Source organism: Pholcus phalangioides, unplaced genomic scaffold, assembly GCF_987345545.1.
Source record: "Pholcus phalangioides strain wild (caught in Gottingen) unplaced genomic scaffold, Ppha-v1.0 ptg000022l_1, whole genome shotgun sequence".
In the NCBI taxonomy this organism is placed as follows: domain Eukaryota; kingdom Metazoa; phylum Arthropoda; class Arachnida; order Araneae; family Pholcidae; genus Pholcus; species Pholcus phalangioides.
In genome coordinates, this window is record NW_028301615.1 from 4,113,916 (window position 1) to 4,129,019 (window position 15,104).

The 15,104-nt window shown below is 35.0% G+C and overlaps 1 protein-coding gene across 7 annotated transcripts in view; it reads right to left on the reverse strand.

Moving 5' to 3' along the window:
• The window catches only part of LOC149069373 (uncharacterized), a 28,141-nt gene continuing 13,037 nt past the window's right edge, over positions 1-15,104 (reverse strand). For 5 of the 7 annotated variants that reach the window (XM_089249527.1, XM_089249520.1, XM_089249521.1 and 2 more), the window contains 3 exons: positions 6,645-6,790; positions 2,388-2,500; positions 1-327 (listed from right to left, as the gene is read on the reverse strand). In XM_089249527.1, the coding sequence (XP_089105653.1) occupies positions 141-327; positions 2,388-2,500; positions 6,645-6,790 (446 nt within the window). In that variant the 3' untranslated portion in view covers positions 1-140. Of the gene's footprint in view, positions 1,812-2,387; positions 2,501-6,644; positions 6,791-15,104 lie in introns of all 7 variants that reach the window. The other 2 variants (XM_089249525.1, XM_089249526.1) reach the window with 1 other exon arrangement.

Genomic DNA, 15,104 nt, shown 5'->3' on the forward strand with positions numbered 1-15,104 from the left:
TATTCTGATGTTCCATACATACAATGGATTTATTTCTTATAAAAAGTATGATTCGCTACTAAAGAACCAACCACGTTACAGGAAATTTATCACAATGGAGCAAGCTCATAGAGCAGCAACAACCACCAAACAAGACAATTTTATATCAGTGACATCAGAAAAGATGAAAGATTCACATTTTGCTTTGTTGTTTTTTTCTTTCTCAGAGCATTAGGTTGATCCAGCAAAAACACATCCGATTTCTCTCCAGATGGTCCATTCTTTTCAACTTTTTGTTTGATGTATTTGTTGATTGTTGTCTTCTCTTTTCCTGATCTAGATATGCCTCTATAAAATCAAGGTAAATAAATAAAATATGCATGCGTACTTTCACAACTAAATCTAGACACATTGTGAACCACTTATTTTATTATGCAATGATAACAAAATATGTGAAAACTTTTTTTTCCATCACTCAATAATCTACAACAGGGGTAGCCAACAGCTGGCCCGTGAGGTGATTTTGCACGGCTTGCATGACCCGTGACTGGGTAACACTACTGTGCATTAAACTGATTGTCTTATCATTATTTAATTGATTATTTTCAACAGCAGACCTGATTAACAGGATATTTATATTAATTATTTATAGTTATGATGGTAATTAGTTATGTTCTTATCACACTGTCTTTTTGTGCACACGCATTGCTTTAAAATATTTTTATGAGGACATTTCACCCCACCCAATTTCTTTCCCCACCTTGTTAAGCAAGTTGCCTTTTTGTGACCTCTGTGTGTATTTGTAGCCGAAAGCATATTTGGTGTTTTCTGCTCAGTGACAAAACTTTTCAAAGTGGATGCCAACTAACAATGACACCTCGAAATTACAACTGACTATATATATAGGCTGTGCAGACCCCAATAATTCCAAAGAGCAAAAATATTAGATGGCCGAGTTCATATTATGCCACTGAACAAGAAAGTTCCCCCACACAGACATGATCATTGTTTTTGTATCAAAAACAGAGTCATCTCTAAATTTCGACATAGCAGGTTGGTGGCATTTCACTTGAAGTTCTAACACTTTTTCAAATAAAAATACAAATATTTGGTTCCAAAAAGGTTCCTCAATTCTTCAAGGAATAAGAATACATATATCGCAAATCTGGTTCAGTGTAATCTCATGGACACACAGGAGAACCAGGTAATAGTGCGTGTGAACATCCTTTCACATCTGCAGGTAGTCTGCCTGGTCCATGCGAAGCTGGTTCATTTTACTTCAGTACTATCATAGATTTACCCATTCCGGATAGTCAATACTAGGTCATAGTCACACTGGCTTTTGGCATGCTTTTCATCCCAATAATAAATCTCCTCTCAAAATCTACCGGAGCGTGAATAAATTCATTGAGCATCTATTTGACTCCCGCAGCCCCATTGGCTGCTAAATCAGGAGTTAAAGATTAAAATAATTGCAGAAATACTTTCATCTTACTCTTACTGGGGAAAAAATGTCTAAAATTTCAAGCAATGGATGTAATTGAATGGACTGATTTTCAAAAGATACAGTAATTTTTGATGCATTGTATCTACAAGCTAGGAACCAGACAAACAATGGATTTGTATCAGTTTATGAAGAATCTGTTTAATGAAGCCCAGGGTAAGATTTTAATGACTAAATTGCCTGTTTTTCACTATATTACTTATGGCGGACATAAATCTGAGTTTTCTGGGTTTTGTTGATAGTGCAGCTTAAATGCTGGAGTGTTGTCCGGCTCGTGACACTGCAGTTGACCGTTACGTTGGCCCTTGAACAGTTGGCTAGCCCAGATCTAAAAGAAAAACGAACGAAGCTGTGAATGAAGAATATAAATTAAAATTTTCACACAAGAAAACTTTTTTTTCCTGCTCCTAAAGTAGAATTGCTAATAGTTGTTAAGAGATGTTCTGGTGATTTAGGAAGGAGGGGAGTGCGAGAAGCAGGGTGAAAGTCAGCAATTTCTTTTGGAGGGGGGGGGGAACAACAACAGGTGTTCTGAAAGGGGAAGACCAGAATGATTGAATTTAAATTTATTGAACAGAAATACATAAAAGTGCACACCAAACACAAACAATTGATACAATACCCAAACATGAATTCAAGATTTTATCTCCCAACACAACCAATATCAAACCCGCCGCCCCCGGAGAAGATTCATGAAATTTATGGGAATTTTTTTATCCATCGCAACATGTCTCTTTAGTACATTCCACTTTTCGTTGATTTTCAAACTGCTAAAGCACAGTACTGTGAATTAACAAAAAAATTTTCTTTTCAAGCCCATTTCATGGGGGGGGGGGGTGCTATTGCCTACTTCGGGAAACACTTGAATAATGCACGCACACACACACACACACTGTGTATTTACCTGATGCATGATGATCCAGAAAGAGCAACTGAATTTTGATCATTCTTCTTGTCAGCTATACCACCATCGATGCAAAAAGATGTTTTGAAATTACAGACCTGGCACTTGCAGACCTATGGTATCAAGAAATTAAGAGCTCATAGCAAATGATCAATTATTTCAAAATAACAACCCCTTAATATTCTTTTTTTCCCCCCATCATTGTTTTCAAGGAACTGTAAAGAATGCAAATGAGTATGATTGCTTCATGAGCATGACTAGTGTAGACGAGGTTGTTTCTCAGCTTTTTTCAGCTTATATGGCTCCCCTTTGAACCAGTTTTTTTTTCATGGATCCCCTGTGTCTTATCTACCCCCCCCCCTTCTAACAAACAAGGGAACAAGCAAGACCAGGAACTGGTGCAAGAAAAGTTGGTCTGTGTAAAATATGGCCGATCCAACTAACCTACACAATAAATCAAACCTTCGGCCGACACATCGTTCTGGGGTTCATTCTTGTGCAGGACATGGCTGTCTCAACATTGTGGGTCCTCGGGTAAAGTGATACTCTGGGTCCCATACTTACATACTTGCATTTGAAAATCAAAGTACCAGATCTCATTGTGTACACCCACATAGGCTCGTGGGTTAAAATGGCCCTGGTTCTACGGACAGCTCTGCTGGATTCTGAAAGTGGTTACTTCTTTTCCTCACCTCACTGTTTCTCTTAGCCCTAATTCTTCACAGCTCTGTGCGCCCCTCTTACTACTTGTCGCAGCTCCCTCTACATCTGATGTTTTGCCCGTGGCCCCCTAGAATATCCCAGGACCACAAGCGCGAGCACATGGCAGGTTGAGAATTACTGATCTATAGACAAGTTACGCATCACTTCAGCAACTACCGGAACACCAAAAGTTTAAGTATATTCTAGTAAACAGAATGTATTTTACTTCCAATAATGCTTGGTCATTATCAAATCCATCAGTTTCTAGAGCTTCAGTGTAACTTGTTTATGAGCTGTCTCAAAAGCATAGAGAAAAACTTATAAAATAGCGATTTTCCACAGAAGTTTTATAAATTTACACATGAGCAGTACTTTGACATAGTGTATAAAAGATTCTATAGGAAGCTTCTTCAAAAGAATCGTGAAATTTATTACTTTCACTGTTTGTTTGATTTTAACGAAATGCTGCATAACATTTTCATTTTTTCGTGAGGTGGTCTTAAAATTGTGGTATCTTGAAGTGGACTATTCCATAAGTGAGTTCAGAATCCAACCTATTTCTGTTTACATGCTGAGAACCATATTCGTCAATATATTCCCTTTTGAACATCCAAAACTCTTAATGTTGAAATGCTTAGTTTTTGGAGAAAGTCCCACTCGCAGCATCCACCCTTCTAGGCTATCAGCGGTAGTGAAGAACTTCTGTCACGGGTGTACATCTTGAGGAAGGTCAGTTCCGATGGTTGGTAGATGTTAGCAGCCTACCAGTCTGAAATTTGATAGGTAGGCCTATGTGGTACATGGATAGACTTTATATCTTCTTCAACACATAATTATTTGATGATGCAGAAAGAAAGACCTTGGTATATGCCGGGGCTAGGTTTCCAAGCCTGTGGTAGTTGATGAGGTGATTCATGCTCACCAAAGCATACTCATGGGCAATAAACTATCTTGTAATAATAGTCTGAGAACCCCTCAAAGTCTAATATCAAGCAGACTTGTTCGAGAGACTTCTTAGTCTATCGAAGGAGAAAAAAAACTGCAATCCGATTAGCCATGAGAGGCCTTAACATTAACTTTCTAAAAAATAAATAAATCAAATCACTAAATTTTTGAAACTTTCAGCCCAAAAAAAACTAATAGACAATTTTTCATTTGGTAAGATAGCAACACGGAATTGCTAGGATCATGTTCAGACATGCTGAAAAAAAAATTAGTTTTCAAAGTAAGCAAGTGGCTAAAAACTTGAGTCAACCAGAAAATGTGACTCTCTAATAAAAAAAAAATATTAATGACTGTAGAAAAAGAAACTGATAATAATGAAAAAAAAAACAGTAGTTGCCTCCTCAGTCCTCAACTTCTTGGCTGAATAATGTTTTGCAGACATGACGTAAAAACCAGAACATAAGAGTAGTAAAAAAAAATCTGTACCAGAAAATGTATTCTGGAACTTATCAGGCTGACAGGATACGTATACATACCTGAGGTTTGAATGAACAATCTGTCACAAGAATGAGCAGAGTATACAACCAACCAAGTCCAAAAAACTGAAAATCATCCCAAAGAAAGAACACGATTGCCCAGCACAGGGAATCAATAGAAAACAGCACGGTGAGACTGAATCCCTTTGAGTGTAGTCTCTCTCAAAGTAGAAAAGTATCCGCTTAATAGTGGGAAGCAATCAACATAAGTGATACATACATATTTTTTCATTTACATTTTTTTGTCTTATTTCATTACAATATGAAATATGGTACAGTGCAAGAGAATGACAATGAAATAAAATGACGGAATAGTATGGCGAAAAAAAAATAGAATTAAGCGCTACCCTGTTGTCATCACAAGAAAAATATCAAGAAAAAATAAATTAAGAATATCTTCAGAGTGGAAAAAAAATTAAACGCTACCCCTGTTATCATTACAAAAAAAAATAAAAAATGATGGCAACAAGTTTCAAATTGTCAATCATACATTTTTCAATTTATACAAAAATTGCCACGTTTTTAAGACAAATAAATTCAATTGGTCGAATGGTCGACGCGTTTCGGCTCTTCCATGGAGAGCCGTCATCAGGACCTTGTGGTCAGAATACACACGAATGAGTCGTGGAAGAGTGATGTTTGCGTCTGGTCGTCCGAAGAGTTCGCCTTTGTATTTGCTGCGTCCGAGTGGTCTTTGGATGCAAATTGGGGAGCCATCTGTTGTAAAGTGTTGAAAGTTTTGTCACGACTGAGGTTAATAAAGCCTGTCCAAGCTGACGAAATAGGTGGTGTGTTTCTTCCATCATTACGGTCATCTTCGGACGACCAGACGTAAACATCACTCTTCCACGACTCATTCGTGTGTATTCTGACCACAAGGTCCTGATGACGGCTCTCCATGGAAGAGCCGAAACGTGTCGACCATTCGACCAATTGAATTTATTTGTCTTAAAAACGTGGCAATTTTTGTATAAATTAAAACCAGGCAAAGTTACTCATTTTTTGTGATAATTTTTCAATTATTCTAAAACATGGTTAACCCCACTTTAAGCAAAAGTACTTTTACTTTTGTTCAGCGATTGTGAGAAGTTAAGCCCCGTTTTCCTAAGAGTATGTTTTTTGTACAGCATGCAATGTGAATCACCCATCATGACACGCCATCCACTCACCAATAGGAAAAGCAGTAAGACTGTTTTTCTACAGAGCACAATACGCCTCATGCCAGCGCTTTACATCGGCTGTGATTTATCAACTGGTTCTGGAGGAGTCGAAGGCGTAGCATGCCACATGTTGTGCTGATCTTCTCTGCATTTTTTGTTGAGTTATAACTGAAATCAAACACTTGAATGTAGATATGCAGACAACAGAACAGCTAATGTGCTGTTAGGCTAAAACACAAATAGTAGGATGAAGTTACATGTTTCTACCGACATGAAATGATTCTATTCGGTTCACATGGCATACAAAACCTGCTCCTGTGATAACATAGCTTTAGAATGAAAATCCTTAGTGTGTATCGCAAATTGTGATACTTTTTATAGCGTGCGGTAAGTTCCATAGATTCCGCAGTGAAAGTCTTCTTGCAGACGAACTGTGAATATGGTCAGTTGAAAAGAACTGACCATGAACTAAAGAGACACATTTTTACCTTACACATTTCTTCACTATAGGAAAGGTATTGCAAAAGCAGCGCTAACCCTACAAAGAATCATAACGAATATTAAGGCTCAATTAGGGCATTGTTAACCTGAGTACAGAAATCTTTGTCAACAAGGGAGTCTTCTGACCTCCTACATAGTCTTACAGGTTGATAACGATAAATTATGGTTAAAAAACTAGTGTGGGGTTGAACTTCAGCTTCAAAAAAAAAAAAGTTGACAAAAAGAAGTTGATAAAACACAATTTGAAGTCCTGATAACTATAAACAATTTTTTTCCAACGTTATGATATTGGCCCATTCCATACTTAGTGAAAGTGATAACAATACTTGAATGATAACATTATCTGTGATTTTAACAAGCTGTGTCTACTGTATTTAAATTATGCTTAAAAGCTAATCAGAATAAAATCTTACCAAATATTTCTTCCTTGATCGTCCCTTTCTCCATCCTGAAGATTTTATTTTAGCCTTCGTAATGGAACGGAGTTTAACATCCTGCATGGTAACAGTTTGTTTACTTCCACAAGACCCGCAAAACTCAGACTTGATTTTTTTTAAACCTAAACAAAATTTATCAACTCAATCACCTATCAGACAGAAATTATGTCACTCCCTGTATTTAATACAAAGTATAGATGATCAGTAGCTAGAGCCCGGATTATATGCACTAAAAAAGTGGAGAAATATACTCTAAAAATATGCAAATATGCACTTAAAAATGCCGAAATATGCACTTAAAAATGCCGAAATATGCACTTAAAAATGCCGAAATATGCATTAAAACCCAAAATATACACTAAAAAGTCATGAAAAGTTACATGTAATCAAAAATGAGAAAATATGCATTTAAAAAAATCACCATGCAAAAAAAGCAGATATGCTTTTGAAATGAACATTTTCTATTTTTTAATGCATATTTTCATTTACAAAAAAATATCCCCGCATATACACCCCCTGCATATTTCTACACATTTTTTATTTAGGCATTTTTAATTTCCAGTTTGTTGTAGTTGCTCAGTAACGAAATACCAATAACAAAAGAATTTCGACACCATTTCTAAAAAAATTGAACACTTTTGACATAGCTCTGGAAATAGACTTAATAATAGAACATCTCTATTAAATCACTAAATTCCACCTGCGGTAGAAAAAACCAGTTATAAAAATGCAATGAAACCCCCTTTTAACGGACACCCCCTCAGAAGAGGGGCGGTCGCCCTTCTTTTAAGGCCCAAATAATATTTTCCCCTTGTATAATAGAAATATGCATTTCAAATCCCTGATGAAAGGTCACCCCTCTTTTACGAACGAATTGTTTTGTCCCGCAGGTGACCGCAAAAGAGGTTTTACTGTATTATTAGCAATATTTATTTTGAAAGATTATAAAAAAAGTGATTACGCTTAAATAAACTTTCAAAAATATGCACTTATTATGAAAATTCTTCGATTTTATGCATTTATATGCATTAATGCTAAAAAAGGCCAAAATATGCATATGCATTTGCATATAATCCGGGCTCTAATGATCAGAAACAACAGAGAGATAAATTTTTGAAGGAAAATTAGGTGTTAAAATTAGTTAAATTACCATTTCCTTCCAAAATGTGTAATCAGTCATCTATATACAGTAAAGGTCTATTATAACGACAGTTCACAATCATGTGGAAAATTGTTTGCAATCTTTGTTCTGTCAGATTATAAAATGGTAAAAAATAAGGCAACGCATAGGGGTTCAGCATTTAAATTTCTGAATCGGCTTGAAGGGTTAACAAATGAACAGAACTCTAGTCATGAAATTGATTTTTGGTCTCACAGCTGTTTATTACCTAAAAAAATTTAGGTTTCTGCAATAATAAAACCAATAATAAAAATTCTCAATCATTAAATCACTGCTCACTTTTATGGCTGAATAGATTCATCAACATTTTCCTACTAATCTGAAAGTCTTTAGCATAATTCTTTTCGCTCATTTTGGATTTTAAGCTGCAACTTTTAGTCATGTAGTTAGAAGAGACAAAAGTTGAATCATCACATAACCCAAGTGTATAGTCAGAAAGCCCAAAAATAGGAATAAGGGGTTAAAACAGTTTGAGTTTTCTGTGTCCATTCTTTGTTCAAAGTACCTCAGAGTAATTTTTACGAGGAGCATGTGCCATGATAAGAAAGAATCAACATGTTTAATTCTTGAAGAGAGAGAAAAAAAGTGAAGCTGGCATTTTTGAGAATTCTTTTGATGTTTTAGCGAATGTATTATATAATTTTCATATATATATTTCACTACAACCAAATATTTTATGTATCTTAATTGTTAACTATCTGACACTCACTCGTTATAGCGAGATTCTCATTATAAGCCGTACTCACTGTAACACACTTTTACTGTACTCAATCTACTAAATGGCAAATATTAAACAAGGAATGCAAAAAAATATTATACAGTCAACACTCATTATAACAATCCCATGTTATAGCAACCATTCCATTGCGACTTGTAAAATATATCCCAAATGTTTCCATATAAATTTATATGTTAATCATGTTTTCTTTTTGATATAACAACTACCTGATATAAGGGGCCATTCACGTATTACGTTAGCAGATTTCAAGTTATTTTTGAACCCCCCAAAAGCAGTAGTCAGCAAACCCCCCCCCCGTCAGCTCTGCCTCCCCTCCTCCTAATGCATATTTGGATCAGAGACATATGTAGGCCCCCCCCCCACCCACAGAATATCAAAAATTAATTTTTGATGAAAAAAAAATTAAAAAAAAAATTAAATGTTATATAGTTGAATCATGTCTTAATGAATACTGTTATAATGAAAATCTCTTTTTAATGAACACTTTTGTAATCCCCCAGATAAACTTAAATGGGAACAATGCAAAAAAAACACCTAGAATTCCTTTATAATGAAATTTTTTAATAACGAAGTGATTTATCTGGTCTCTTTGAGTTTGTTGTAACAGATTAGTGTCAGACCATCACTTTCTGACGCTGCCGTAGTGAACTTTGCTATGTATGCACAAAGATAATTTTTCACATGATTATAGACTGAACCCACTACATTTTTCGCTTGTTTTTAAGTGTAGTAATTAATAGTTTAAGCATTAGTTAATGGAGTGGTATAGATTGGTGGTGCTAGTTGTATGTGGTGTGAAGTACCTAACATTGAGATCTCGTCTTCTTCATAATGGTTTCTTTAAATTTGAGAGATGTTGGTCAATCAATGGCAAGATGGTTGCTTGAAAACAACCATTTGAGTAATTGGAAGTAATTCCTTTCTATTTAGCTATCAATGCGGTTCATGGAATTATTGCAGATGTGTCTAGTCTTGGCTAGTCAATAATTATCAATTGTTTCCCGAGCGCAAGGTGAGCCCACACCACACGTGATCAAGTATTTCAGGGGAATAGTAAATAAATATTCCAGACTTTTCTTTCTTTTTTAATATCTCACCTACAAACAAACCAGTTGCGATCAGAGCTTTCTATTATGCAAGATAATTGTTTTCACAATGTAGATTTCTTTGCTTGTCTGAGTCTATGCCAAACAAGTGGTAACAAACCGAAATAGGCAAGCCAATTCTAAGAAGTTTTTTGTCAGTGGTTTGACTTTACAAACAACCATTTGTGACGTTGCACCTCTTTCTCAAGCACGTTCAATGTCAATGTGAGAGATGACCCCACACAAGAGTATGATTGTATTCTTCTGTGAGAGCAAATGAAATGACCAAGGCAATGCCAAAGAATGATGGAGAAGTTGTTAATGGAAGGAAAATAACAATTACATATGCCTTTGATGGTAAGCTTAAAATATTTATAAATATTTATAATTTATAATATTTTAATAATAAAAATTTAAATTTATAATATTTTATAAATCAAAGGCTAAGACAAAAATTCCAGAAGTTTGGTTGTTCTTCAGCGAAGCCTAGATAAGAGCCAGTAAGCAGGAATGGTGGTGAAGTGATGCATGCTAACAACATTGACAATCGTATACCAAATTCATGTGCATCGAGAATGGATTCCTGCTATGATGATGGAACTGTTTGTTGATTGCGATCCTGACCGTAATTTAAACAAAGTGAACTGCCCAAATCAAGCGCGAAAACTGCTAGCATATTTTATCGACTATGAACTATAGGAAAAATTTTATCATTTTCTGATTTCAAAGCATGTTGTGTGTGCGTTCTTTCTAGTATTTTGTTCTGCTTATGCATTCACGTATTGTTCTATTTTTGCATTCACATATTGTTCTACTTTTGCACTTTTGTTTTATGAATGCATTACTTTTGCATTTAATGTATCATGAATGAGCAAATTCATGTAAGTCACTATGGCCAAACTGTAAGAACTGTAATTACTTAATACAATAAAACCTCCTGACAATCGCCACTAACGGGACCATGAAAATGTGGCCACTATTGGGAGTGGTAATTTTATTTTCTGAAAAAACAACTAAAATTTGTGATCTACATGTATAACATGTAAAATGACAATCCATTCTGTAACTGATCATGGTAGTTATATAATTGATCACATTAAAACATATGATTATATTTTGATAATATTATAATAGATTAATCAATCTGAAGCACAATTATGCCATACAAAAATTCAGGATTGCAGTGCTGAAACAAAACACAACAGAAACCACTTTGTGAAGAAAAATTATCAGGGTTCATACTCATTTTCGTAAAAAAATTTCCCTGACTTTTCCAGGTTTTCCAGTCAAATTTTCAAAAAATTCCAGGTTTTTTTTTTAAATAAAAAAATTGATATAAATTAATAAAAATTTTGAAAAAATTAATTATATTATAAAATTATTTATATTAGTTATAAAATTATTTATATTAGTTATAAAATTATTTATATTAATTATAAAATTATATAACTTTAATTACAATATCATAATCGTAGATTTTTTTACACACATTTATGCTTTTCAAATACACCTGATGCACCTGATGGAGAAGAAAAATGGAACACAATTAACCTTTTACCGGCCGAATTCAGATTCCAAGTGATTTTCATTATTTTTTTTGTTAATTTCTCCTTCTGATTTTTTAGTTAAGAGATATCAATCGAGAAATTGAAGAAAAAAAATTTCCCTATGCGTTTTCTTGAATGTTCCCAATTGGGAATCAACATTGGCCGGATCTGACTAAACATAATTTTCGCAGTGAAGCCATCTTACAGGATGATGCAAAATTCGTCATCATTTAATAAATTTATTTTTAAAATTAAAGAATATACATATAGAATTTTAAAAATGATGGAAATAAATTTCTCTCGAATACACTCAAAAGGCATGTATATCTGGATTATAATAAAGAGCTTATGATGAGCTGAAATGCTGGTCTAAAATTCACAAAAGAATACATACATACGGATTTAGGTTTTTGTATGGATCCCTTGGTAAGTTAAAAGATATTATTTAAAAATATAAAGAGAGAGAAAATATTATTTACAACTCTGGTACCTAAAGGCATATGCTCCGATGACTGCTTACTAGCATATACTTCCATTTTATATGGGAAACCACATTGTTTGAGCAAATCATCCAAATTTTAAATCCAAAGCGAATCGGTTTTCCCCATATAAACATCTTACTTGAATGATGAGCGTAATACGGTACTATTGATTCATCGATGCTTAGTTTATCATGGAACAACCCAAACCGAATGTGTGTGAATTTTTCATTTAATTCATCATAGATAGCCAACTTATCACCGGGTTGTAAGAAAGAGTTATCCCTCAAATGGAAGTTATTTTTTATGTCTCTAAAGTTATTTCTCGGCATAACAGTGGGGACAATCGGTACTGCTGTGTCTACTGAAAGTACTCCAGTAATCATTTTCACTTGGTATTCTGTGATACCCACTTAGCAAAACCAATCCAAAAAACTTTGCGATTTTTTTCCACTCAATTTTCAAATTCGATCCATGTTGTGCGACATAAATATTTGTCATCTCAGCCAAGGTACTCTTGCGGTAAAAATTTGAAAAAAATATCAATCGAGTCGGCTTGCACTTAGCTCAGGAAACTTATGACTGATTGCTTCAGTAGGTTCACTTATATTTTTGTCGAATGCAGTACTTTTTTTCCACTTCGGTTGCATGAATTTTAGTCTTTTGGCACTTGACACATGATGTTTTCTTATTTTTTGACTGGGTAATTATCTGATCTTTGAAAGGCAATTTTGATGTAGAAGGCATGTTGATAGGATCTACAAATTCACCCACAAATGAACTACGTTGTGATCTTAAAACACAGATATCCACAAACATCTGCAGGAACGACCGGGCCAAGCATGTTGTCATCGATATCTTCCTCATCTGTAGCCCGCTCATTTTCATCAGGCAGTAGCTGGCACATTTCGAATTCATCATCAGAGAGATGTGATATATCAGAATCTCTCAAACTCAGTCTAATAAGCTACTAGTATAACAAAAAAGATGGGAAAAAGAAGTGTAGAAAGTCACAAGACTAGATATCAACTGAGAACTGAAAGACCAACGTACCAACAAAATTACTCAAAACGTAGAGGGAAAGTTGAAGGGAGGGGGCGGGGGCAAAGTCAGTCACAGAAAAAAGGGGGTGCTGCATGTAAACATCGGAATGTGAAATTTGATACTTTTCCTTTCTTTTGAGACACACCAGAGAGAAGGAAAAAGCAATAAATTGTTTTTTCGGAATGCCACTCCTCTGCATTGCACTTTAGAATAGTCAGTAGTGGCCAATGTTCCCAATTGGGAATCGTAGGAAAAGTTCCCTGGAATTCAAACAAATTTTTTTTCTCTCTCATTGAGCATTTCTTATCATTCTTGGCAATATTCTACAATTAAAAAAAAATTGAGATGCATGTATGTTTACAAAAACTATTTTAATAATTAAAACATAAACTTACAGATAATTTCCCTTGAAAATGGGTGATTTTAGAATAATAAATTGATATGATAAAAGCTGAATCGAATAACTTTTGTCTTTTCTAAATTAAGTTCAGAACCTTATATGTTCAGGGGAAAAAAAATCAGCTATTTTCGTTAAAGAGAAATATTTTTTTTGAATTAATCAAAAGTACGTTCCCAATTGGGAACATTGGCCGTTAAAAGGTTAAGAAATGAAAGATTTCCCTTTTCGGCAATTTCAATGCCCACAAGATTTAAGCCTTTACAGTTGTTTCCTTTGTGATATAATTAGTCAAAGATGTAGTTGGTTTCAATGCATCAAAATTCTTTGGAGTTGGCTTGCACTCGCGTAAGCGCTAGAACCGAGACGCTACGCAATCGGGGGTTGTTCACTGAACTCTGATTTCACGTGCTTGGCATAGTTCTGGATAAATTTTCTGCCCATGTTGCGAATTTTACCGCAAAGCTGCCACCACGCTTTATACGGGTCATTTTTGACTGCTTCAATCCAATCAGCCTACTGACGATCCGCTCAGACAAGTTTTCTTACAACGTATTGTTTTCGAATAAAAATACCCACGTGGGAAATCAAAACATACCCGTGCATCATCTGTCGTCCCTAACTGAAGTCAACTTACGAAATTATCGCAACTGCGCTTTGTACCCATGGCTTTCTACGATGCGTAGTTATGATGTTTCTGGGGAAGCTAACGTTTTTTGCAATATATTGCAATATTTTACGGATTATCAATATTTACGATGTTATCGGAATTCCCTTTTTTCATTCTGACGGATTTTTTTTTCATTATTATTTTTGATCAATCTTTTTCCCCGATCAGACGACAATCGTGACGATTTTTCAGGTCGTTGTCTGAAATTTCCAGGTTTTAAAGCAAAAATGGGCCATTTTCCCTGATTTCTCTGACTTTTCCAGGTTTTCCCGGTTTTCCCTGACCCGTACGAACCCTGTGATATGGACCAAGACTGTTTTTTCGGTTTCTTCCCAGGGTGTTCCAATTTGATAGCTCACAACATAGGTGCTGACATACATGCTTGTTTAAAAAAAAAAAAATATTGGCACATCCCTCTTAAAAAATTAATGCCCCCCCCCAGATATTTCTATTCCTATTTGCCAGCACCGTTATTTTTGACAGAACCATTCATTGGAGTAGGGAGTGCAGAATAAATAAAGGGTTTTCAATAATCAGATAACTTGCATATCCCACTAGTGATTAGAGTGCTGACAGCAGGTATGTTTTCCCCCATGATTTATTCAAGTTTTTTTCCCTCACCACTTCCTTCAATATACACATCTAGCATTTTGTATCTAGGAAAAAAAGCATACATAATCTTCCCCCCCCCCTCCCCCAGCAAAAAAAAGGGGAAACTCCCTTAAAAAATTTTTTTTTCATTGCGATATGCATATTTTTTTTCTGACTCCATGTCCAAAGTGGCTACTTGTAATGTTAAGTCTATGGGACATGTTTGGTTCCAACAAAATGTGGCCGTTGTTCGGAGGTTAAACCTGTTAGAGGTTTTACTGTATTTTTGAAGGTTATAGTTTTGCAAGAGATGGGTAGCGCAACAGGGATGGTTGTTGATGTTTATGCTGTGCAAAGACATGAGCTGCGATGTGCAACATAAATTATACTCGATTTCGCATCATTTCTTTAATTGAATATGATTTAAAGTATATCTTTGATATTATGTTTCATCACTTGAGTGATTTGGAGCCTAGACTATCTAGGAATCTTCAGACACTGGCTACTTGTACTATTGCAAGATTATTTCTTTAATCAAGTCAAAATCTGTTGAAAAAAATTTTGCTCCATTTGCTCACTTGCAATCAGAAGTTTTACTGTATCAAGATTGTACTATGCATTGGTTTTTTTTTCTCACAAGATACAAAACTAAATTCTGTTTTTTCACATGAGTTGATACCTTTAACATAGTAAAAAACTATGCT